The sequence below is a fragment of the Chlorocebus sabaeus genome, chromosome 9, assembly GCF_047675955.1.
Source record: "Chlorocebus sabaeus isolate Y175 chromosome 9, mChlSab1.0.hap1, whole genome shotgun sequence".
In the NCBI taxonomy this organism is placed as follows: domain Eukaryota; kingdom Metazoa; phylum Chordata; class Mammalia; order Primates; family Cercopithecidae; genus Chlorocebus; species Chlorocebus sabaeus.
In genome coordinates this window covers 72,609,967-72,629,931 of record NC_132912.1, presented here as the reverse complement: position 1 = coordinate 72,629,931, position 19,965 = coordinate 72,609,967, and the positions used below count along the sequence as shown (strand labels likewise).

Below are 19,965 nucleotides of genomic sequence, written 5' to 3'. Positions count from 1 at the left end.
GGAATCTGAGACAGCTGATAGTCAGGGTGCCCCACTGAAAATAAAGGGATCAAATGAAGATCTGTACTGTCAACAAGGAAAATTCTAGCTTCCCTTTCCAGGATCCAGAATACTACAAAAACACAGACACCCAGGGTTACAACCTTTCTTGAAAACCCAAAGGATAAAAAAACAATATATGCTGACATTTGAGGATTCTCCTTTGACAGGTCCCCACTTAATCATTCTATGGATGGGGACTGTAGAGTGGGAATAACTTCGCCTTGTGGCTTGGATGCCAGCACGGCCACAGTAGAACAGAGTACCAAGTAGCTTCCTTAAGGTTTCTGACTCCAAGCCCTGGCTCTCAGACAGCATTTCTGGACCCAACTGGCACTGAGGGAAACTCTGCACTGAAGAGAAGAACACAAGCTCGGCTAGCTTCACCACCTGCTGACTGCAGAGTCCTAGGGCCTTAAGCAAACAAAGGCAGTAGCCGGGTAGTGGTTACCATGAGCCTCAGGTGAGACCCAGTGCTGTGCTGGCTTCAGGTCTGACCCAGTGCAGTCCCAGTGGTGGTGGCCACAAAGGTGCTGGTGCCACCCCTCCCCCAGCTCCAGAGAGATCAGCACAGAAAGACTCCTGTTTGGGAAAAAGTGAGGAAAGAGAACGAGAGTCTCTGCCTGATAATCCAGAGGATTCTTCTGAATCTTATCCAAGAGACACAGTGCTATTGGGCTTGGGGTGCCCACTAATGCAGATACAGCTGCAATGACCAAAAACTTAGATCACAACACCCAAGTCCCTCCGAATACCTAGAAAGCCTTCCTAAGAAGGATGAGTACAAATAAAACCAGACTGTGAAGACTACAATAAATACCTAACTCTTCAATGCCCAGACACCGGTGAACATCCACAACCATCAAAACCACCCAGGAAAACATGACCTCACCAAACAAACTAAATAAGGCACCAGTGACCAATCATGGAGAGACAGAGATATATGACCTTTCAGACAGACAGAGAATTCAAAATAGCTGTTTTGAGGAAAAAGAAATTCAAGATAACACAGAGAAGGTATTCAGAATTCTATCAGATAAATTTAACAGAGAGTAAAATAAAAAGAATCAAGCAGAAATTCTAGAGTTGAAAAATGCAACTGACATACTGAAGAATAACGCATCAGTGGCCGTCAACTGTGGAACTGATCAAGAAAAAGAATCGATTAGCGAGCTTAAAGACAGGCTATTTTAAAGTACACAATCAGAGGAGACAAAAGAAAAAACAATTAAGAAAGAAGGAAGCACTCCTACAAGATCTAGAGAATTGCCTCAAAAGGGCAAATCTAAGAGTTACTGGCCTTAAAGAGGTAGAGAAAAAAATGGGATAGAAAGTTTGTTCAAAGGGATAATAACAGTGAACATCCCAAACCCAGGGAAAGATATCAATATTCAAATACAAGAAGGTTACAGAATACAGAGCAAATTTAGCCCAAATAAGACTACTTCAAGATATTTAATAATCAAACTCCCAAAGGTCAAGGATAAAGAAAGGATCCTACCTGGGCCTGGCGCGGTGGCTCAAACCTGTAATCCCAGCACTTTGGGAGGCTGAGACGGGCGGATCACGAGGTCAGGAGTTCGAGACCATCCTGGCTAACACGGTGAAACCCTGTCTCTACTAAAAAATACAAAAAACTAGCCGGGCGAGGTGGCGGGCGCCTGTAGTCCCGGCTACTCGGGAGGCTGAGGCAGGAGAATGGCGTAAAAACCCGGGAGGCGGAGCTTGCAGTGAGCTGAGATCCGGCCACTGCACTCCAGCCTGGGCGATACAGCGAGACTCCGTCTCAAAAAAAAAAAAAAAAAAAAAAAAAAGAAAGGATCCTGAAAGCATCAAGAGAAAAGAAACAACAATGGAGCTCCAACACATCTAGCAGCAGACTTTTCAGTGGAAACCTTACAGGCCAGGAGAATGGCATGACATATTTAAAGTGCCGAAGTTAAAAACTTTTATCCTAGAATAGCATGTATATCTAGTGAAATTATCCGTCAAACATGAAGGACAAATAAAGATCTTCCCAGAAAAATAAAAGCTGAGGGATTTTATCAACATGAGACCTGTTCAAGAAGAAAAACTGGCCGGGTGCGGTGGCTCAAGCCTGTAATCCCAGCACTTTGGGAGGCCCAGGTGGGCGGATCACAAGGTCAGGAGATCGAGTCCACCCTGGCTAACACAGTGAAACCCCGTCTCTACTAAAAATACAAAAAATTAGCGGGGCATGGTGGTGGGCACCTGTAGTCCCAGCTACTCAGGAGACTGAGGCAGGAGAATGGTGTGAACCCAGGAGGCGGAGGTTGCAGTGAGCCGAGATCGTGCCACTGCACTCCAGCCTGGGCGACACAGCCAGACTTTGTCTCAAAAAAAAAAAAAAAAAAAAAAAGAAGAAAAACTAAATGGAGTTCTTCAGTCTGAAAGATAAGAACTTTAATGAGCAATAACAAATCACAAATCATGTGAAGGTACAAAACTCACTGGTAATAGTAAATACAAGAAAAATAGAATATTATGGCATTGTAATTGTGGTGTATAAACTAAAACATGAACCAACAAAAAATAATAACTACTACTACAAGACATAGACAGTGTAGTAAAATAAACAGAAACAACAAAAAGTTAAAAACCAGGGGAACACAGTTGAAGTGTAAAGTTTTTATTAGTTTTCTCTTTGCGTGTTAGTTTGTTTATGTAATTGGTGTTATCTTCAGTTTACAATATTGCGTTATAAGCTATTTGCAAGCCTCATGGTAAACTCAAATGAAAAAACATACAACAGATACATGAAAAATGATGATGATAATAATAAAAATCAAAACATACCACCAGAGAAAAATCACTTTCACAAAAAGGAATGGAATGGAATGGAAGGAAGGCAGGAAGGCAGGAGAAAAGAAAAGAAAGAAGCAAAAGAAAAAGAAAAAGAAAAGCAAAAAACAACCAGAACACATTTTAAAATGGCAGGAAAGGCTGGGCACTGCTGGCTCATAGCACTTAGTGAGGTGGAGGTAGGCAGATCACTTGAGCCCAGGAATTTGAGACCAGCCTGGGCAACATGGTGAAACTCCGTCTCTACGCAAAATACAAAAATTGGCCAGACACAGTGGCACATGCCTAAAGTCCTAGCTGCCTGGGTGACAGAGCAAGACCCTGTGTCCAAAAAAAAAAAAAAAAAGCGAGAGTAACTCCTCAATCAATATAAATGGACTAAACTCTCCAATCAAAAGACACAGACTAGGTAAATGGATAAAACACACACACACACACACACACACACACACACACACACACACACACACAAAACAAGACCCAATGATCTGCTGCCTAGAAGAAACACACTTCACTTATCAAGACACATACACTGAAAATAAAGAGATGGAAAAAGATATTCTATGCAAATGTTAACTATTTTGTCTAATACCTTGTATTAGACAAAACATACGCAAGACAAAAACTATAAAAGGAGACAAAGAAGGTCATTATATAATGATAAAGGGGTCAATTCAGCAAGAAGATATAACAATTACAAATATAGGCCGGACGCGGTGGCTCATGCCTATAATCCCAACACTTCGGGAGGCCGAGTGAGGTGGGTGGATCACGGGGTCAAGAGATCGAGACCATCCTGGCCAACATGCTGAAACCCCATCTCTATTAAAAATACAAAAAGTAACTGGGCATGGTGGCACGCACCTGTAGTTCCAGCTACTTGGGAGGCTGTGGCCCAGGAGAATAGCATGAACCTGGGAAGTAGAGGTTGCAGTGAGTCAAGATCGAGCCACTGCATGCCAGCCTGGGCGACAGGGGGAGACTCTGTCTCAAAGCAAAACAAAACAAAACAAAAACAATTACAAATATAAATATGCACCCAATACTAGAGTGCCCAGATATATGAAGCAAATATTATTAGAGCTAAAGAGAGAGAGAGAGACCCCAATACAGTGATAGCTGGAGACTTCAACACTCTACTTACAGCATTGGACACATCATTCTAACAGAAAATCAGTGAAGAAACATTGGACTTAATCTGCACTGTAGACCAAATGGATCTAATAGAAATTTATAGAACATTTCATCTAGCAGCTGAAGAATATACATTGTTCTCTGCAGCATATGGATGGACCATATGTTAGGCCACAAAACAAGTCTTTAAAAAAAATACAAGTCTTGCTTTAGGTCCAAAGACAGAAATAGGTTGAAAGTTAAGATTTGGAAAATAGTTATTCCATGTAAATAGTAACAAAAGAGAGCTAGAGAAACTATTCTAAGACAAAATAGACTAATATGATGCAAAACTGATACGAGACAAAGACAAATATTGATTAACAGGGTCAATTCATCACGAAGATATCACAATTACAAATAGTTATGGGCCGGGCGCGGTGGCTCAAGCCTGTAATCCCAGCACTTTGGAAGGCCAAGACGGGCGGATCACGAGGTCAGGAGATCGAGACCATCCTGGCTAACCCGGTGAAACCCTGTCTCTACTAAAAACCACAAAAAACTAGCCGGGCGAGGTGGCGGGCGCCTGTAGTCCCAGCTACTCGGGAGGCTGAGGCAGGAGAATGGCGTAAACCTGGGAGGCAGAGCTTGCAGTGAGCTGAGATCCGGCCACTGCACTCCAGCCTGGGCGACAGAGCGAGACTCTGTCTCAAAAAAAAAAATAAAAATAAAAAATAAATAAAAAATAAAAGGTTAACGAAGTGACAAACCTTTACATAGACTGACCAAGGAAAAAAGAAGATTCAAATGACTAAAATAAGGAATGAAAGTGGGGCCATCACGATATTTTACAGAAATAAGATTATAAGAAAATATTATGAGCAACTGTATACCAACAAAATAGATAACCTAGAGGAAACGGACAAATTCCTAGAAACCCACAAGCTACAGTTCTCCTTTGGTATTCATGGAGGATTGGTTCCAGGACCTGCAGCAAATACCAAAATCCAAGGATACTCAAGTCCCTGACATAAAATGGTGTAGAGTATTTGCATATAATGTATATACATCATCCTGTATATTTAAAATAATCTCTAAACTACTTATAATACCAAATACAATGTAAATGTTATGCAAATAGTTGTTATCCTATATTGTTTAAGGAATAATGACAAAAAGTCTGTACATGTTCAGTACAGACACAATGTTTTTCCCCGATTATTTTTATATGTGGTAGTTGAAACCACAGAAGTGAAACCCAAAGATACAAAGGGCCAATTAACTCAGCTAACACTAAAAAAACACTAGAAAATCTGAATAAACTCATAAAAATTAAAGAGATTAAATCTATAATTAAAACATCTTCCAGGCCAGGTGCGGTGGCTCACTCCTGTAATCTCAGCACTTTGGAAGGCCGAGGTGGGCGGATCACAAGGTCAGGAGATCAAGACTATTCTGGCTAACACAGTGAAACCCTGTCTCTACTTAAAAAAAAAAAAAAAAAAAAAAAAAAATACAAAAAATTAGCCGGCGTGGGGGCATGCACCTGTAGTCCCAGCTACTTGGGAAGTTGAGGCAGGGGAATCGCTTGAACCTGGGAGGCGAAGGTTACAGTGAGCTGAGATTGTGCCACTGCACTCCAGCTGGGGTGACAGAGTAAGACTCTGTCTCAAAAAAAATAAAAATCTTCCAACAAAGAAAAGCCAAGGATCAGATTCTACCAAACATTTAAAGGAGAATTAACACCAATTCTCAAACTCTTCCAGAAGATCACAACAGAGGGAATATTTCCTAAATCATTCTATGAGGTCATCACTATCAAAATACCAGAAAAGGACTTTGCACACACCCCCCAAAACAAAAAAAAACAGTAAACAAAAATCCAACCCTACAAACCAATATCCCTTATGACTATAGATGTGAAAATTGTCAACAAAATATTAGCAGCCTCAATCAAGTAGCCTACTGAAAGGATTATACACTATTACAAATGGGATTTACCCCAGGAATGCAAGGGAGATTCAACATAAGAAAATCAACCAGCATAATGCACCACATTAACAGAATGAAACAAGAAAACTACACAGCCATCTCTACTGACTTAGAAAAAGCATTACATAACTGGGCGCAGTGGCTCACGCCAGCACTTTGAGTGGCTGAAGCGGGTGGATCACTTGAGGTCAGGAGTTTGAGACCAGCCTGGCCAACATGGTGAAACTTCATCTCTACCAAATATGTAAAAAACTAGCCAGGTGTGGTAGTGCGTGCCTGTAGTCCCAGCTACTTGGGAGGCTGAGGCAGGAGAATCACTTGTACCTGGGAGGCGGAGTTTGCAGTGAGCTGAGATTTTGCCACTGTACTCCAGCCTAGAGGACAGAGCAAGACTCTATCTCAAAAAAACACAAAAAACAAAAATCACGGAAAAAAAAAAAGAAAAAAAAAAGAAAAGCATTACACAAAAGAGTATCTCCAATATTCTTTTATGATAAAAATGCTGAACAAACTAGGGACAGAAGGGAATTTCCTTAACATCGTAAAGGGAATTTGGGAAAAATCCACAGGTAACATCCTACTATTATACCTTCTCAGAGAGGGTGGTCCAGTATGTCTGAGGTTGAGCTTTTGACCAGTGCAGCCTGAAGATTCCATGGATACATACAGGGGAGGTTTCTTTTTTTTCAAGACACAGTCTCACTCTGTCCCCAGGCTGGAATACAGTGGGGCGATCTCGGCCCACTGCAACCTCCGCCACTCAGGTTCAAGTGATTCTCCTCCTTCAGCCTCCTGAGTAGCTTGGACTACAGGCATGTGCCACCATGCCCTGCTAATTTTTGTATTTTTAGTAGAGACAGGGTTTCACCATGTTGACCAGGCTAGTCTTGAACTCCTGACCTCAGGTGATCCACCCGCCTCAGCCTCCCAAAGTGCTGGGATTATAGGCGTGAGCCACCATGCCTGGGAGATTTACAGGGGAGATTTAAGTAAATACCCTAAAGATGATGGCAGTAAAGTTTCTCATTGATGATGAAAGTTATATACATAATATGGAAAGGGAGAAGGCTAGAATAAATTCTTTGGTGTTTGGATAGAATTAGAAGTATCAGTTTGATTCCATGGTCTTCAACATATATACAGCTCTAAATATAGGTAAGTCTATGGATGCATGTGTGTATACACACATACAGATCCTAGTTCTATCAGATGAAAGAACCCAGTAGAACTACTGACTCCCTGGAAGCAAGAAGTACTACACTTAGCACCCAAAGCTTGATTTCTAAATACCATTTTCCACTTAAAGAAGACAGGGCTCTTATGAAAAATGGCTAATGCCAGGGCTGGGGTGGAGAAAACACAAGATAAACCTGGAATGTTTACTGTACCAAATGAAAGGAAATGTTTGAAGAATAATGGAGATATGTCAGAAGTACACCAAAGAGTAGAACCAGCTCTAAGGGGCTCTCACCAGCCAAGCTGAGATATAACTTGAATGGTCCCAAAGAGATTCATGATAAAGCTTATTACAACTGCCCCTCCCTTGGTCTCAAAACATTATCTCTTTGCAAAACTGACTAAAGGGCAGACAGAACTCTGTTTCTGGCAGGACAGCCCCCAACCTCATATGCCCTCTCAAATTCTACCTGCTACACCACTACAAACTTCCCTATTTATAAAGAGACGAGCGCCAGGAAGGAGGCTAGGATTTGAGCAGATTGTCCACTTACCTCAGAGGGTAATAGGACTAACTCCATCATGTCTTATATGCCTGTTTACTGACCAAATACAAAGCCTCGAAACTCATAGGTTATCCCTAAACCCACAACCATATGGCACTGTGAGATGACCTCAAGTCTGACACAATTTTATGACTGTCCTTTCTCTAGCAAACCCTTTCACTGTTCTGGAACTCACAATCTACCATTTAGAAAACTGCTTGTATCCTAAACTACAATTTTTTTCCCCTTTTTGTCTAAGTAAACAAGACTATCTCCTGAGGACACCATTTCCTCTGCAGCTCTCACAAATGGTGTCACTTTTCTCTTCAGTCCTTTATACGATTGCTTCTAGAGCTAAGGTAGGTCTCCTCGCTCTTCGGTGTTTCTAGACTTCCTTCCATTTGCCATCCTAAAATTTCCAACTCCTCTGAAACACAGGCCAACTGACTATATTCCCTGCAACTGTTCCTTGGGCAGTTGTATAAAAAACCTTCCACAATTCCTTCATTCACAAACTTTGGCACTATCTTACGCTTTCTTGCTCTACCACTATTTCTACCACTGCTTTTGGCAACTTCAATATCCAGACAAAAAAAAAAAAATGCATACAACACACTAGCCTCTCAGTTTCTGAACCTGTCTGTTTCCAACAATCTTGTTCTCCACCACATCTCAATGACCACACCCATGGTTATATCTTACATTCAACTACAACCCTCCAAATCTCAATTTCAGGCATTCCATAACTAATCATCACCTCTGACTTCTTATCTCAGCCCCTCAATACAATTCCACCATCACAATATATTTGTCCAAATCAAGCCCACACAAAGCTGAAATTCCATAATCCCTCATTATAATAACTCCCTTGCCTTTTACTCCCTTCTGTGTTACACTCACTTGCTAAAACCAAAACGTGATTAAAATCAACTGTTGGTCTTGTCCTTACCTCTATCCAAACAGTTAAATGTGACTAAAGAGAGTCTTGCTTTGTCACCAGGCTGGAATGCAGTGGTGCGATCTTGGCTCACTGCAACCTCTCCCTACTGGGTTCAACTGATTCTCCTACCTCAGCTTTCTGAGTAGCTGGGATTACAGGTGTGCACCACCACACCCAGCTAATTTTTGTATTTTTAGTAGACGGGGTTTCATCATGTTGGCCAGGCTGGTCTTGAACTCCTGACCTCCACCTTGGCCTCCCAAACAGCTGGGATTAGAGGTGTGAGCCACTGTGCCTGGCCAAAAAATACTTATTTTAAAATATCTTAAAGACTCATAAATTACACAAATAATACAAAGACCATACCCTTCACTCAGTTTTCTCCAGTGGTAACAGCTTACATAGGGTAAAAACCAGGAAAATTACTTTGGTATGTAATATATTGCTATCTGGCCAGGCGTGGTGGCTCATGTCCGTAATCCCAGCACTTTGGGAGGCCAAGACGGGCGGATCACGAGGTCGTGAGATCGAGACCACCCAGGCTAACACGGTGAAACTCCGTCTCTACTAAAAACACAAAAATTATCCGGGCGCGGTGGCAGGCACCTGTGGTCCCGGCTACTCGGGAGGCTGAGGCAGGAGAATGGCATGAACCCAGGAGGCGGCGCTTGCAGTGAGCCGAGATTGCGCCACTGCACTCCAGCCTGGGTGACAGAGCGAGACTCCATCTCAAAAAAAAAAAAAAAAAAAAAAAAAAAAATATATATATATATATATAGAGAGAGAGAGAGAGAGAGAGCTATCTACATATATATATATTTTAAAGGAGAATAGCCCATACATTTTCAAAAGATCACCCATAGGAGAAGGGGGAGAACAAGGTGGAGCTTGACTTCTTTTAACACATCTTATTTTGTAGATTTGAATTTGGAACTACATAGATATTTTATATTATTGTAAAACTAAACTGAATTTGAACAAGTAATCCCTAAAAACAAGTTAGCGTAAATGAGTATTCCCTTGGTGGTATAACAATAGATTGTAACAATTTTAAATGATATCAAAACTATATTATCTGGCTGTCCATCTATATTAGGGTATACCCTTTCAGGACAAAAAGAACTGAAAAAACAATTTAAAAAATTTTAGTAGTCATAATACTGGTGGTAATGTTGGTATTGTTAGGCAGTAAATGTGTAAGACAAGTCTGGAACATTCTGTCATAGTAAGTACACAAGGTAGCAAGGAAGGTACCAAAAAGCATATATGTTGTTTCTAAAGGACTTGGGCACCAACCTTAAGAGCTCTCCTTCAACAAAGATGGGACAATATGAGCATCAATAAAGACAATAACTGCAGTGGATTGAAAAACATCAAGTATGTTTAAACCTATGAATACACAATGATACTTGAAAGCAGAACAAAAAAAAATGAATTATTACCAGTGGACCATGCTAATGAACCAATTCATTCTTTTGAAAAATTGGCAACCAAATAGAATCCTTTCCTATGAATTGCACTACTAAGGAATCAAAAAATGTGAGGAAATTTCTCTATACAGAAGTATCCAAGCTAATAAATGAAAAAGAAATATTAGAGTAGCACACCATTTTGCAACCCCTGATGAATTAATGAGTCTAGGCACTAAGCACCAATGACTGCTAACATCACACAAGACAGCCAACTCCAGGCAGAATGATTAAATATTACATTGAGGTTTTTATAACCAATAGCTATTCTATTTAAATTTCTTTGAAGTCAGGAGTTCTACTAAACTGATCCATCCTTTTCAAGTATGATCCACTAAATGGGGTCAGCAAACTTTCTACAAAGAATCAGATGGCAAATATTTTGGGGTTTCTTGGATATAGGGTCACTGTTGTAATTACTTCAACTCTGCCTCTGCTGTTGTAGCGTGAAAGTAGCCTTGAAAGAGTGGGTGTGACTTTGTTTTTTTTTTTTTTTTTGAGACTAATGGGCTATAGTCTGCTGACCTGCTCTAAATGATAAGGTAGAGAAATCAATGATCCCTAATGATAAATTAATTTTTCCCAAAAGAAAAGTTATCTTGTGATTATTATTCAATTCTCAAATTGAAATCAGCAGAAGGTATAGTCAACATTATTTTCTGGCTGCCCATCTCTTAATTTATTTTGTTAATTTAAAATGTGTGGTAAGCATCAAATGTGTTTTGACAACTCCAAGTCCAAAGTTTATAATTTTTCAAATTGTAATAAAGCAGATCTTATATGTTAGGAATCCAGTAGTAATTCCTTATTTGATATGAATTAACTTGATACATACAGGTATAAATACATGGGTATATACACAGAAGTAATTTAGATGGTTGGACATTTTACCTTATCAGAAAACCAAATGAGCCTGGAATCTTCATAATACCTAAACATGCCATACTTAGGATCCAATAATTCCCTCATGATGAGCAAGAAAAATTCTTTGCGCACCCCTCCTGCATCCACAGCATCTTCTCCAACAAATATAACCTAAAATAGCACAATGCAAACACCGAATAGACTGTAAAGAAATGAAAGTACATTCTGGAGACCCTAGAACATGCTATTTATTACTAATACTCTACAATTAACAGTTTAAAATACACATAATTTTATTTATTAAGTTTCAAAGATTCACTAAAAACAAATAGGAAAATTTTAAACATAGCTTCTGAATAAAAGTCCCAATTATACAACAGAAAATGTCAAATTACCTTGAGTGGCTTCTTGTAATCTATGTTCTTTGTTTTCCTAAGGACTTCCATTGCATCTCCTACAATATTTTCTCTACGCACCACTAGAATTAGGCAGGGATTCACAGATTCAATCACTGGGAGAAAAAGAGAGGAGACGTTCTGCCTGTGGGCCTGATCAATAGCCATCTGGAAAACAAAAGATTAACATTTTGACAGCAATGCTACAATAAAGCTACTGTGACTGAAACAAGCTAACCTCTACCTATTAGTTTCAGGTATTCTATAATTCCTGTGCTACTGAATTAACACAGCACCTAACGCAGTATCCAGTACAGCATAAAAACTTAATAAACTGAGCATAAAGAGCACCCTTTTGAATGCTTTTATATTAATGTATAATGTATAACTCATAACACCATTAAAGTAAGCCAGTACAGAACTATAGTAACACTGATAAATCTGAGCCCTAGTTTTTCTAAAAAACATTCACTGGAGGGTAAAGAGTGAGGAGAAAAAAACAAACCTTTAAAGAGTATAAGGAACACGCTGGGCGAGGTGGTTCACGCCTGTAATCCCAGCACTTTGGGAGGCCAGTGAGGGCAGATTACCTGAGGTCAGGAGTTCGAGACCAGCCTGCCCAACACGGTGAAACGCTGTCTCTACTAAAAATACAAAATTAGCAGCGCACGGTAGCAGGCACCTGTAATCCCAGCTACTCAGAAGGCTGAGGCAGGAGAATCACTTGAACCCGGGAGGCACGGGTTCCAGTGAGCTGAGACTGTGCTACTGCACTACAGCCTGGGTGACAAGACCAAAACTCTATCTCAAAAATAAAAAATAAAAAACAAAGAGAATAAGGAATGCTCTGGCTAACGAAGTATTACACAAATTCACTTAACTGAGTGATCATGGTATGTGCTCATGAACCAAGGATTTGATTTTTACCATTTAAAACTTTTGTTCTTTTATTATGGTTCTCCCTGAGTTCTTGTTCTAAAATGGAATATCCCATGGTAAAATCACCAAGTTATTAACTTACTGTTTTAACAAAGACCTCCAAAAAACTGGTTTACTAGCTGTTAGTACAGACTACTACAAAAACATTTAGAATACCAAATGCATTTATTTGAACAGAATAAAAATGGTTACCAAGATTTGAAGGTTTTTAATTTTTAAAAATATTTTTAGACTATTAAACATTCAAGCTTTCTTTTCATCCTTTCCTTAATCCTTAGTTGGTATAGTCAGATATTCTATACCAGAGGAAGCAGCTCAAAATCTTTTTTATTTACAGGATCAAATGATAAAGCAAACTTACTGTAACCCTTTAAAGTCATAATATGAAGTAGTTTTTAAAATCCTCTCTATAAATGAAAGAATGTTCAACATAAAATGGATGGGAAAGGGTGATAGGAAGGGGAAAAGAAAGAGGAATAGGAGATAACGGTGACCAACCCCAGGAAAATGTTCCAATACCTTATTATTAAAACTTTCTTCAAGGAAATTTCACATCCTCTTCCTAATAAGAGATCAAATGTTTCCTACTTTTAACATCTCTCACCTCTAGTGACTTCCATCTCTTACTAAGCATATAAAAACGGGACACATAATGAAACAAGATTTTGAAACAAACCAATATCTTATCAAGTAAACTAGTAAAATGGTTTATAAAGACTGAATATTTCTGTAATGAAACAGACTTATACCATTTGTAATATATAAAATTATGATAGGTTAAGTTATTCCATTTTCACTGCAACCCTTTTTTATAAATGCCCTCATAAGAATATACATATCACATGCAGCAATCTTTTTGATAGCTACCCAAAGTACTTTGTGTACCTTCATTACTGATCCTAGGAAAATTTCAAATATTTACTGTCCAAAAACATCAAAGAAACAATTAAAAAAAACCCCTCTCAAATTAGATTAGTAGTACACAATATTTTACCTGCATCTGTAAGACTGCATCGGTCTGTAACAGAGTAGTTTTTGCTTGGGCATCAAATACAAATGGATATGTACAGATTGTAACAGGGATATCTGCCAACTGGAAATAAAAAATTAACTTATTAGTACAAGTTGATTTGTGATATACTTATTGTGGATGCTGTCATTTCTTATAAAGTGGACTACATTGTTTATTCACTCGTGGTTCTGGAATTACAAATAAAACATGCTGCTTACAGAATTATTAAAAATTAAATGAGGCATTGGAATAAACCCAATTCCCAATTTTAGGGGGCAATTGTATACTTGAGAGTCTATACAATCACATACTGCAAGTATCTTTTGCTTAGCATATGTTAATTGCAAATCTCAGTGAATGAGGCTGCAAATTTGTTCTAAAATTAGGGCTCCTATGTTAAATACTGTAGTCAATTCAACTGCAGCAACTGAGGCTAATAAGTAATCTGTCTATTCCTTCACTTAACAGATATTTATTGAGTATAATGTCATTAGGATGTCAAAATTATTATGAGTCCAACATTTGTTCACTTACTTAATATGCAAAAAAGTACCATTTAGTATTACTATTCTGTTAGCCTTTAAAGTTAGGAAAACTGATCTATTATTACCATTATAAGACATTAAACACTTCATAGACAATTACTTATCCTAGTAGGTAATGTATTGATTGCTAAGTATTTTAACAGTACAGTAAAATATAAAGAGTTATGAATTGCCAGTCACATATTCTTGTAGTTGGAGGAGGACCTACTTCCACCATCTACCCAATAAGACAATATCTTTGTGCCTGCCCTGACTCAGAGCCTCTGCTATAAGACTTCTAATGAAGAATTAATACACCATAAAACAATCCACTCCGTAGTGATTAGATAGTTCTTTATAGTCTGAATCTGCATTTCTTTTTCTTTCTTTTTTTTTCCAGACAGTCTCGCACTGTCGCCCAGGCTGGAGTGCAATGGCGCAATCTAGGCTCACTGCAACCTTTGCCTCCTGGGTTCAAGTGATTCTCCTGCCTCAGCCTCCCGAGTAGCTGGGATTACAGGTGCCCGCTGTTGAGATGGAGTTTCACTAGGTTGGCCAGGCTAGTCTTGAACTCCTGACCTCATGATGTGCCAGCCTCGGCCTCCCAAAGTGCTGGGATTACAGGCGTGAGCCACTGCGCCCGGCCTGAATCTGCATTTCTGTGTTTCACTGTGCATCATTTAGTCTTTGTTTTGCCCCTGCTGGAAGTGTACGTAGTTTAAATATTTGAAGTCCTAATCACGCTCTCCCTAAATTGTATTTTATTCCATTCTAAACATTCACTCTTCAGTATTTTTCATGTGACAAGGTTTACCTCCATCCTATATTTGTGGCACTGCCTAGCTAATGATCATAAATACCAATTTTACTTCTTCGAAATTCAAAAAGATTTAGATATCTCTAAAGTACCCTTTGGCTTCAAAACTCTGTTTTCAAATTTTTATGTGCTAATTATACTTGACAATGAGGAAGCAAACAATATTAGAGCTATAATTTAAGGCTAATTCAAAATGCTTCATTGGTTCAAGTGCTGGAAAAAACATAACAACGAACAAAAAGCAAATCAAAGCAAAACCTAACATCTATAACAGAAAAAGAAAGTTTTATAATGTTCCCAAGTGTTAAAAGGGTAGTCTAGGGTTGTTGATTACTTAAACCAAAGTGCTAGAACTTTGTATATTAGAAGTGAGAAAGATAATCATACAAAAAGTTTAACTTTGTGACCATTCTGAGTATCAACTAATCAATTTTAAAAATGATATGTTTTACTTCTCTACTATAAAATGTTTTCAGCCACATTAGGTAGGCATTTGCTAAATTTTAAAATAAAAGTTTGCTTTTTTATATTCTGAGGACACATTACATTTTATACTGGAAGACCTGAGGAGGATAGATCTGAAGCAAATATTGTTGAGGCATTATATAGGTGGAATGTTAACAGAATTTCATTTTCTTCAGAAAACTTCTAAAATGTTATACAAGTTAATCTCTACAGACTCGATTTTTAAATATGATACATATATATTTATTTACATTTTTAAACCACAACAAAAAAGGAATCTTTGGCTCTCCTATTACTTAGGAGAAAATGGAGTATATCTTACTCTGAACATGAGCTTTATTACACCAAACTTACCTCAGTTAATCCATGGTTGACATCCTAAGACAGCAGTGCAGAATATAACAATAACGAGGAAAGAGCAATGTTAGTGTCCAAATTTAACTATTTCTATTCAAGGTAGCATTTCATATATTTTGCTACAGCAGAATATTGAAGTAATGAGGTAGAAAATACATCTACAATAAAATACACCCCCTACACATGCATCTTATATATATTTATCTATAAATGTAAGATCTTTGGTTTCAGGTACCTTGTGATCATAAAATTATTGAGCTTGAACATAATGAAATTTGTTTTCAGCAATTAAACACCCCCATTTGCAGAATTTAGGCAGAACAAGAAAACGAATCCTATGCCTGGATTGGTCTTAAAAAAATAATTTTATGGCTCAGTTTTTCTACTTAAAAAATAGAAAAAACATTCTTCAGACTTTAAGACTTCTAAAATCTCAGCAAAATGTTTGACAGTGTTTAGTAGATTAAAATGCTATATGGACAGAAAGTGAGAAAAAATAAGGAATAAATTGTTTCTATTGGACAGAAAAAAACAGTAAAACATAAGGTATCTTACATTAAACATTCTTTAAAACTGAATTAATTTAAAATAGAAAGTACAGGACAGGGCAAAAGGGTTGGTAAGCAAAAATAAATAAAGAAAGATATATTTATTAAGGAAGTAATAGTGCAAATTACAACGAAAGCTTACCACTTTATTGAACAGAAATGTACATTTTCTTGTAGAAAGCTTCCATATATGCTCAGAGCACAGACTCATGTAAAGCACCAGAATATTCAGAACTATGTTATTAAACATGTGGATGGCACTTTGTGTTATGAGGAATTAATTTGACCCCAGAAGAGTGCATTGCCCTAGGTTACTAGGAGGCGACCTACAGACCTGTGGAATATCAAGCCTGATAGGAGTGTCTTTGTTTGCCTGGGGCTTTAGCCACCGGACAATGTGACTTATGATAGGGGCTTGGGTCATGTGCTGTCAGTTCTGCCTCCAGAAGAGCTGGGAACTAGAGGTCCCTACATGAGCAGGATATGACTGAACCCCAGTAAAAACTCTGGGCACCAGGTTTCTGGTGAGCTTCCTTGCCTGGAAATACTCTGTATCACACATCTATGCCAGGAAAGTAATTCATTCACGACTCTACAAGGAAAGGACAACAGAAACTCTGCCTCTGATTATCTTTCCCAGACTCTCCCCTATGTGCAGATTTTGGCTGATTTTTTTCACAGATGGAACTTTTCATTTGTCACTATTAAAAGCCTAAATTTTTTTCTCTCTCCGTCTTTTTTTTTTGAGATGGAATTTGGCTCTTGTTGCCCAGGCTGGAGTGCAATGGTGCCATCTCATCTCACCACAACCTCTGCCTCCGGGGTTCAAGCGATTCCCCTGCCTCAGCCTCCCGAGTAGCTGGGATTATAGGCATGTGCCACCAGGCCTGGCTAATTTTATATTTTTAGTAGAGAGGGGTTTCTCCATGTTGGTTAGGCTGGTTTTGAACTCCTTACCTCGTGATCCGCCCGCCTCAGCCTCCCAAAGTGCTGAGATTACAGGCGTGAGCCACCGTGCCCAGCCAAAAGCCTGAATTTTAAAGATTCTTGTATTTGTGGTCCACATCCATCAGCTCATATAACTTTAGCACCTGTCACATCCCCAGTAGCCTTTCTAGAACTACTACCATCACCATGAAGTTCCCTGGTTTTCCCAATTCAAACTTGGGCATCTTCAGCATTTTTACTTATCTAACAAGGACAAGCATGGAGAGGATAAATAGACTGGCAAGCCTTTTCTTTATCTTTTCCAATGTTGTCAGGAATCAATTTATTGACCACTTCTTTCAAGTCACTTGTCTGAACCTCTTGGATCATGATTTTCATCACCTTCTTCTGGATTTGGCGGACCTGTTGGTGCTGAGAGTAAGAGGCCTTCTGTATCTGACTGTTGTGTTGCTTAGTAAAACCAACACAGAACAGACGAAGCAAATGACCATCAGTGGTCTTGACATTAACATGAGCTTCTTTCATGATCTACCAGTTTTTGGCCATGCAACTCATTCTGTCACAGGTAATATCCGTGCTATGGAAGTTAGGTAGTTTAGCGCCTCAACATCCTCAGTAGTCAGCTTGGATTTTTAAAATGCAATTTCATCATTTGCAGATCAGAAAGGTTCACTTCATATATACACAACCCTTGAAGCCATCAGATATAATTTTGGTTCCTTGAGTCCTGGTGACTAGTGTTTCTCTCCAATATTTCTTACACTAAACATAGCATGTGCTTTCATACCATACCAATCTTTTTTAGAAAGTAGATCAACCACTCCTTGGCTGACTATTTGTCATCTTTCATAAGGTGCTTGTTCTTGCCAAATGTCATGATGCTGCTCAGAGAGTCAAAAGGACCCTTGGCTGATTTTAACCCACTATCCTTTCTCTGTAATAAACTCTAATCATCAGTGTAACAATTTTCAGTGAGTTCTAGGAGGTCTTGTAGCAAATTATCAAACCTAAGGATAGTTTGGGGGACCCTCCCCAAACTCACAATTGGTATCAGAAGTGAAGGCAGTCTTGGCAGACTGTTCTCTTTAACTCTGTAGTTGACTAAGTTCCCACATGTCACCAGGGGGATTATTGGAGGATTTAAGATATTAGCAAATAGCAAAGACTTTGCGTTCTCTCACTATACTGTGCTAAGTAAAGCCAAAGCAGTGTGTAAGCATAAGCAAAACATCACTCTATGCAAATCCTATTCAGAGGAAGAATATTATTGACAAGAATTTCTTTCAAAAAATTCAGAGTACCAAGTTATTACTACGTAAGTGCTCCTATTGACAGTGTAAACAAGATGAAAGTCTTTACAGACTGTTCTGCAAAAAAGCCTTTTAGATTACACTCAGTTTAGCTAGAAGGCAATATAAAAGGAACAACCAAAATCCTTTTATAGTATACCTTGTGGGACTTTTGTTGAAAAAAGAACTTTATTATTTTAAAGCAGCTTTAGGTTCACAGCAAAATTGAAAGGAAGGTGCAGAGGCTTCCAATATATCCCTATCCTCACACATGCACAGTCTTCACATCAATATTCCTCTTGTAGGACATTTAAAAAGTGCTATTACTAAGTAAGAAAGTTTAAATAAGAAAAAAAAAAGCCTATAAATATTCATCTATGGCCTGCTTGATAACTGTACTATATACCAAGGGAGTTTATAGTATGGGAGATGGATTTCCTCCTTAGCTAAATAATGAAATATTAGTATTTATGCATTATCTTTTTTATTACTACATGTAAGTAGATATAGATGCTATCCATATCATTATACATTGGGGAAGTCAATAAGATAATGTTAGAATTTATAGTGTGACTAACCCATACTAAGCAGAATATAATCTGGTTACACTAAAAATTGGAAGAGAAAGACGTGAACTGGCAAGAATACGAAAAATAATAGGACATGCAAAACTTGAGAAAAAGAGATGATTAGACATTAGATAAAATCATTTTTCTAAGAGAGAGAAGCACCAAAGGAAAAAGCAGATAAAGATAATTAAAAGTATCAGAAAGGGAAGAAAAAATGGCAAAGAGTTTGGTAGTAACCAATAAGGTATTTTTACAAACAATTTAAAAGCAAAGTTAAAGGAGGATAAGGAAACTGAGAATAGTACCTAGAAAGTACTCCTAGAAAATGTTTCATTGTAGTGCACATAGAGAAAGGCAGCAAGAGAACAGAGTTATTAGGCAAGTCAGAATAAAAGCTACTGCCAAATTTGTAGCCTGTGTCAAGGTAGCCAGCAATAACAATCACCATCTTATAACAACTTAACTATGTGCCAGAAATTACTCTAAGTCCTTCGGAGGGATCATATAAATTAATCTTCTCAAAATTTTTTAAGGTAGGTACTAATATTCTAATTTACAGAAAACAAAATGAAATCTCAGAGAAATTAAGTAACTTTCCCAAGGACAGAACTGAATATATGCTGAGGTGGGATCTGAACCCAGGCACTTTTTCATAAAAGTTACTCTGCTTTCTCATCATACATATTTATGTTGTGAGCTAGGATTCTTAATCATCACAACATCCTCCATAATAAATTTTCCAATTTGTAATGTTATTTATTATTTATTTTTTGAGATGGAGTCTCACTCTGTCGCCCAGGCTGAAGTGCAATGGCGCGATCTCAGCTCACTGCAACCTCTGCCTCCCGAGTTCAAGTCATTCTCCTGCCTCAGCCTCCCAAGTAGCTGGGATTACAGGTGCCCGCCACCACGCTTGGCTAATTTTTGTATTTTTAGTAGAGATGGGGTTTTGCCATATTGGCCAGGCTGGTCTAGAACTTCTGACCTCAGATGATCTGCCCACATCAGCCTCCCAAAGTGCTGGGATTACAGATGTGAGCCACCACATCCAGACTGTAATGTTATTTATAATTATAAATTTGTTGTGGTCTTAGAGTTCTTATAAGAACTGAGCACCAAGAGTTTAGTACTAGTTTAATGT

At 38.4% G+C, this 19,965-nt stretch overlaps 1 protein-coding gene across 7 annotated transcripts in view; it reads right to left on the bottom strand.

Moving 5' to 3' along the window:
* The window catches only part of HERC4 (HECT and RLD domain containing E3 ubiquitin protein ligase 4), a 149,232-nt gene that overhangs the window by 22,243 nt on the left and 107,024 nt on the right, over positions 1 to 19,965 (bottom strand). For 5 of the 7 annotated variants that reach the window (XM_073019103.1, XM_007963290.3, XM_073019105.1 and 2 more), the window contains 4 exons: positions 15,468 to 15,491; positions 13,290 to 13,388; positions 11,357 to 11,524; positions 10,989 to 11,132 (listed from right to left, as the gene is read on the bottom strand). In XM_073019103.1, coding sequence (XP_072875204.1) covers positions 10,989 to 11,132; positions 11,357 to 11,524; positions 13,290 to 13,388; positions 15,468 to 15,491 — 435 coding nt within the window. The remainder of the gene's footprint in view (positions 1 to 10,988; positions 11,133 to 11,356; positions 11,525 to 13,289; positions 13,389 to 15,467; positions 15,492 to 19,965) is intronic. The other 2 variants (XM_073019106.1, XM_007963292.3) reach the window with 1 other exon arrangement.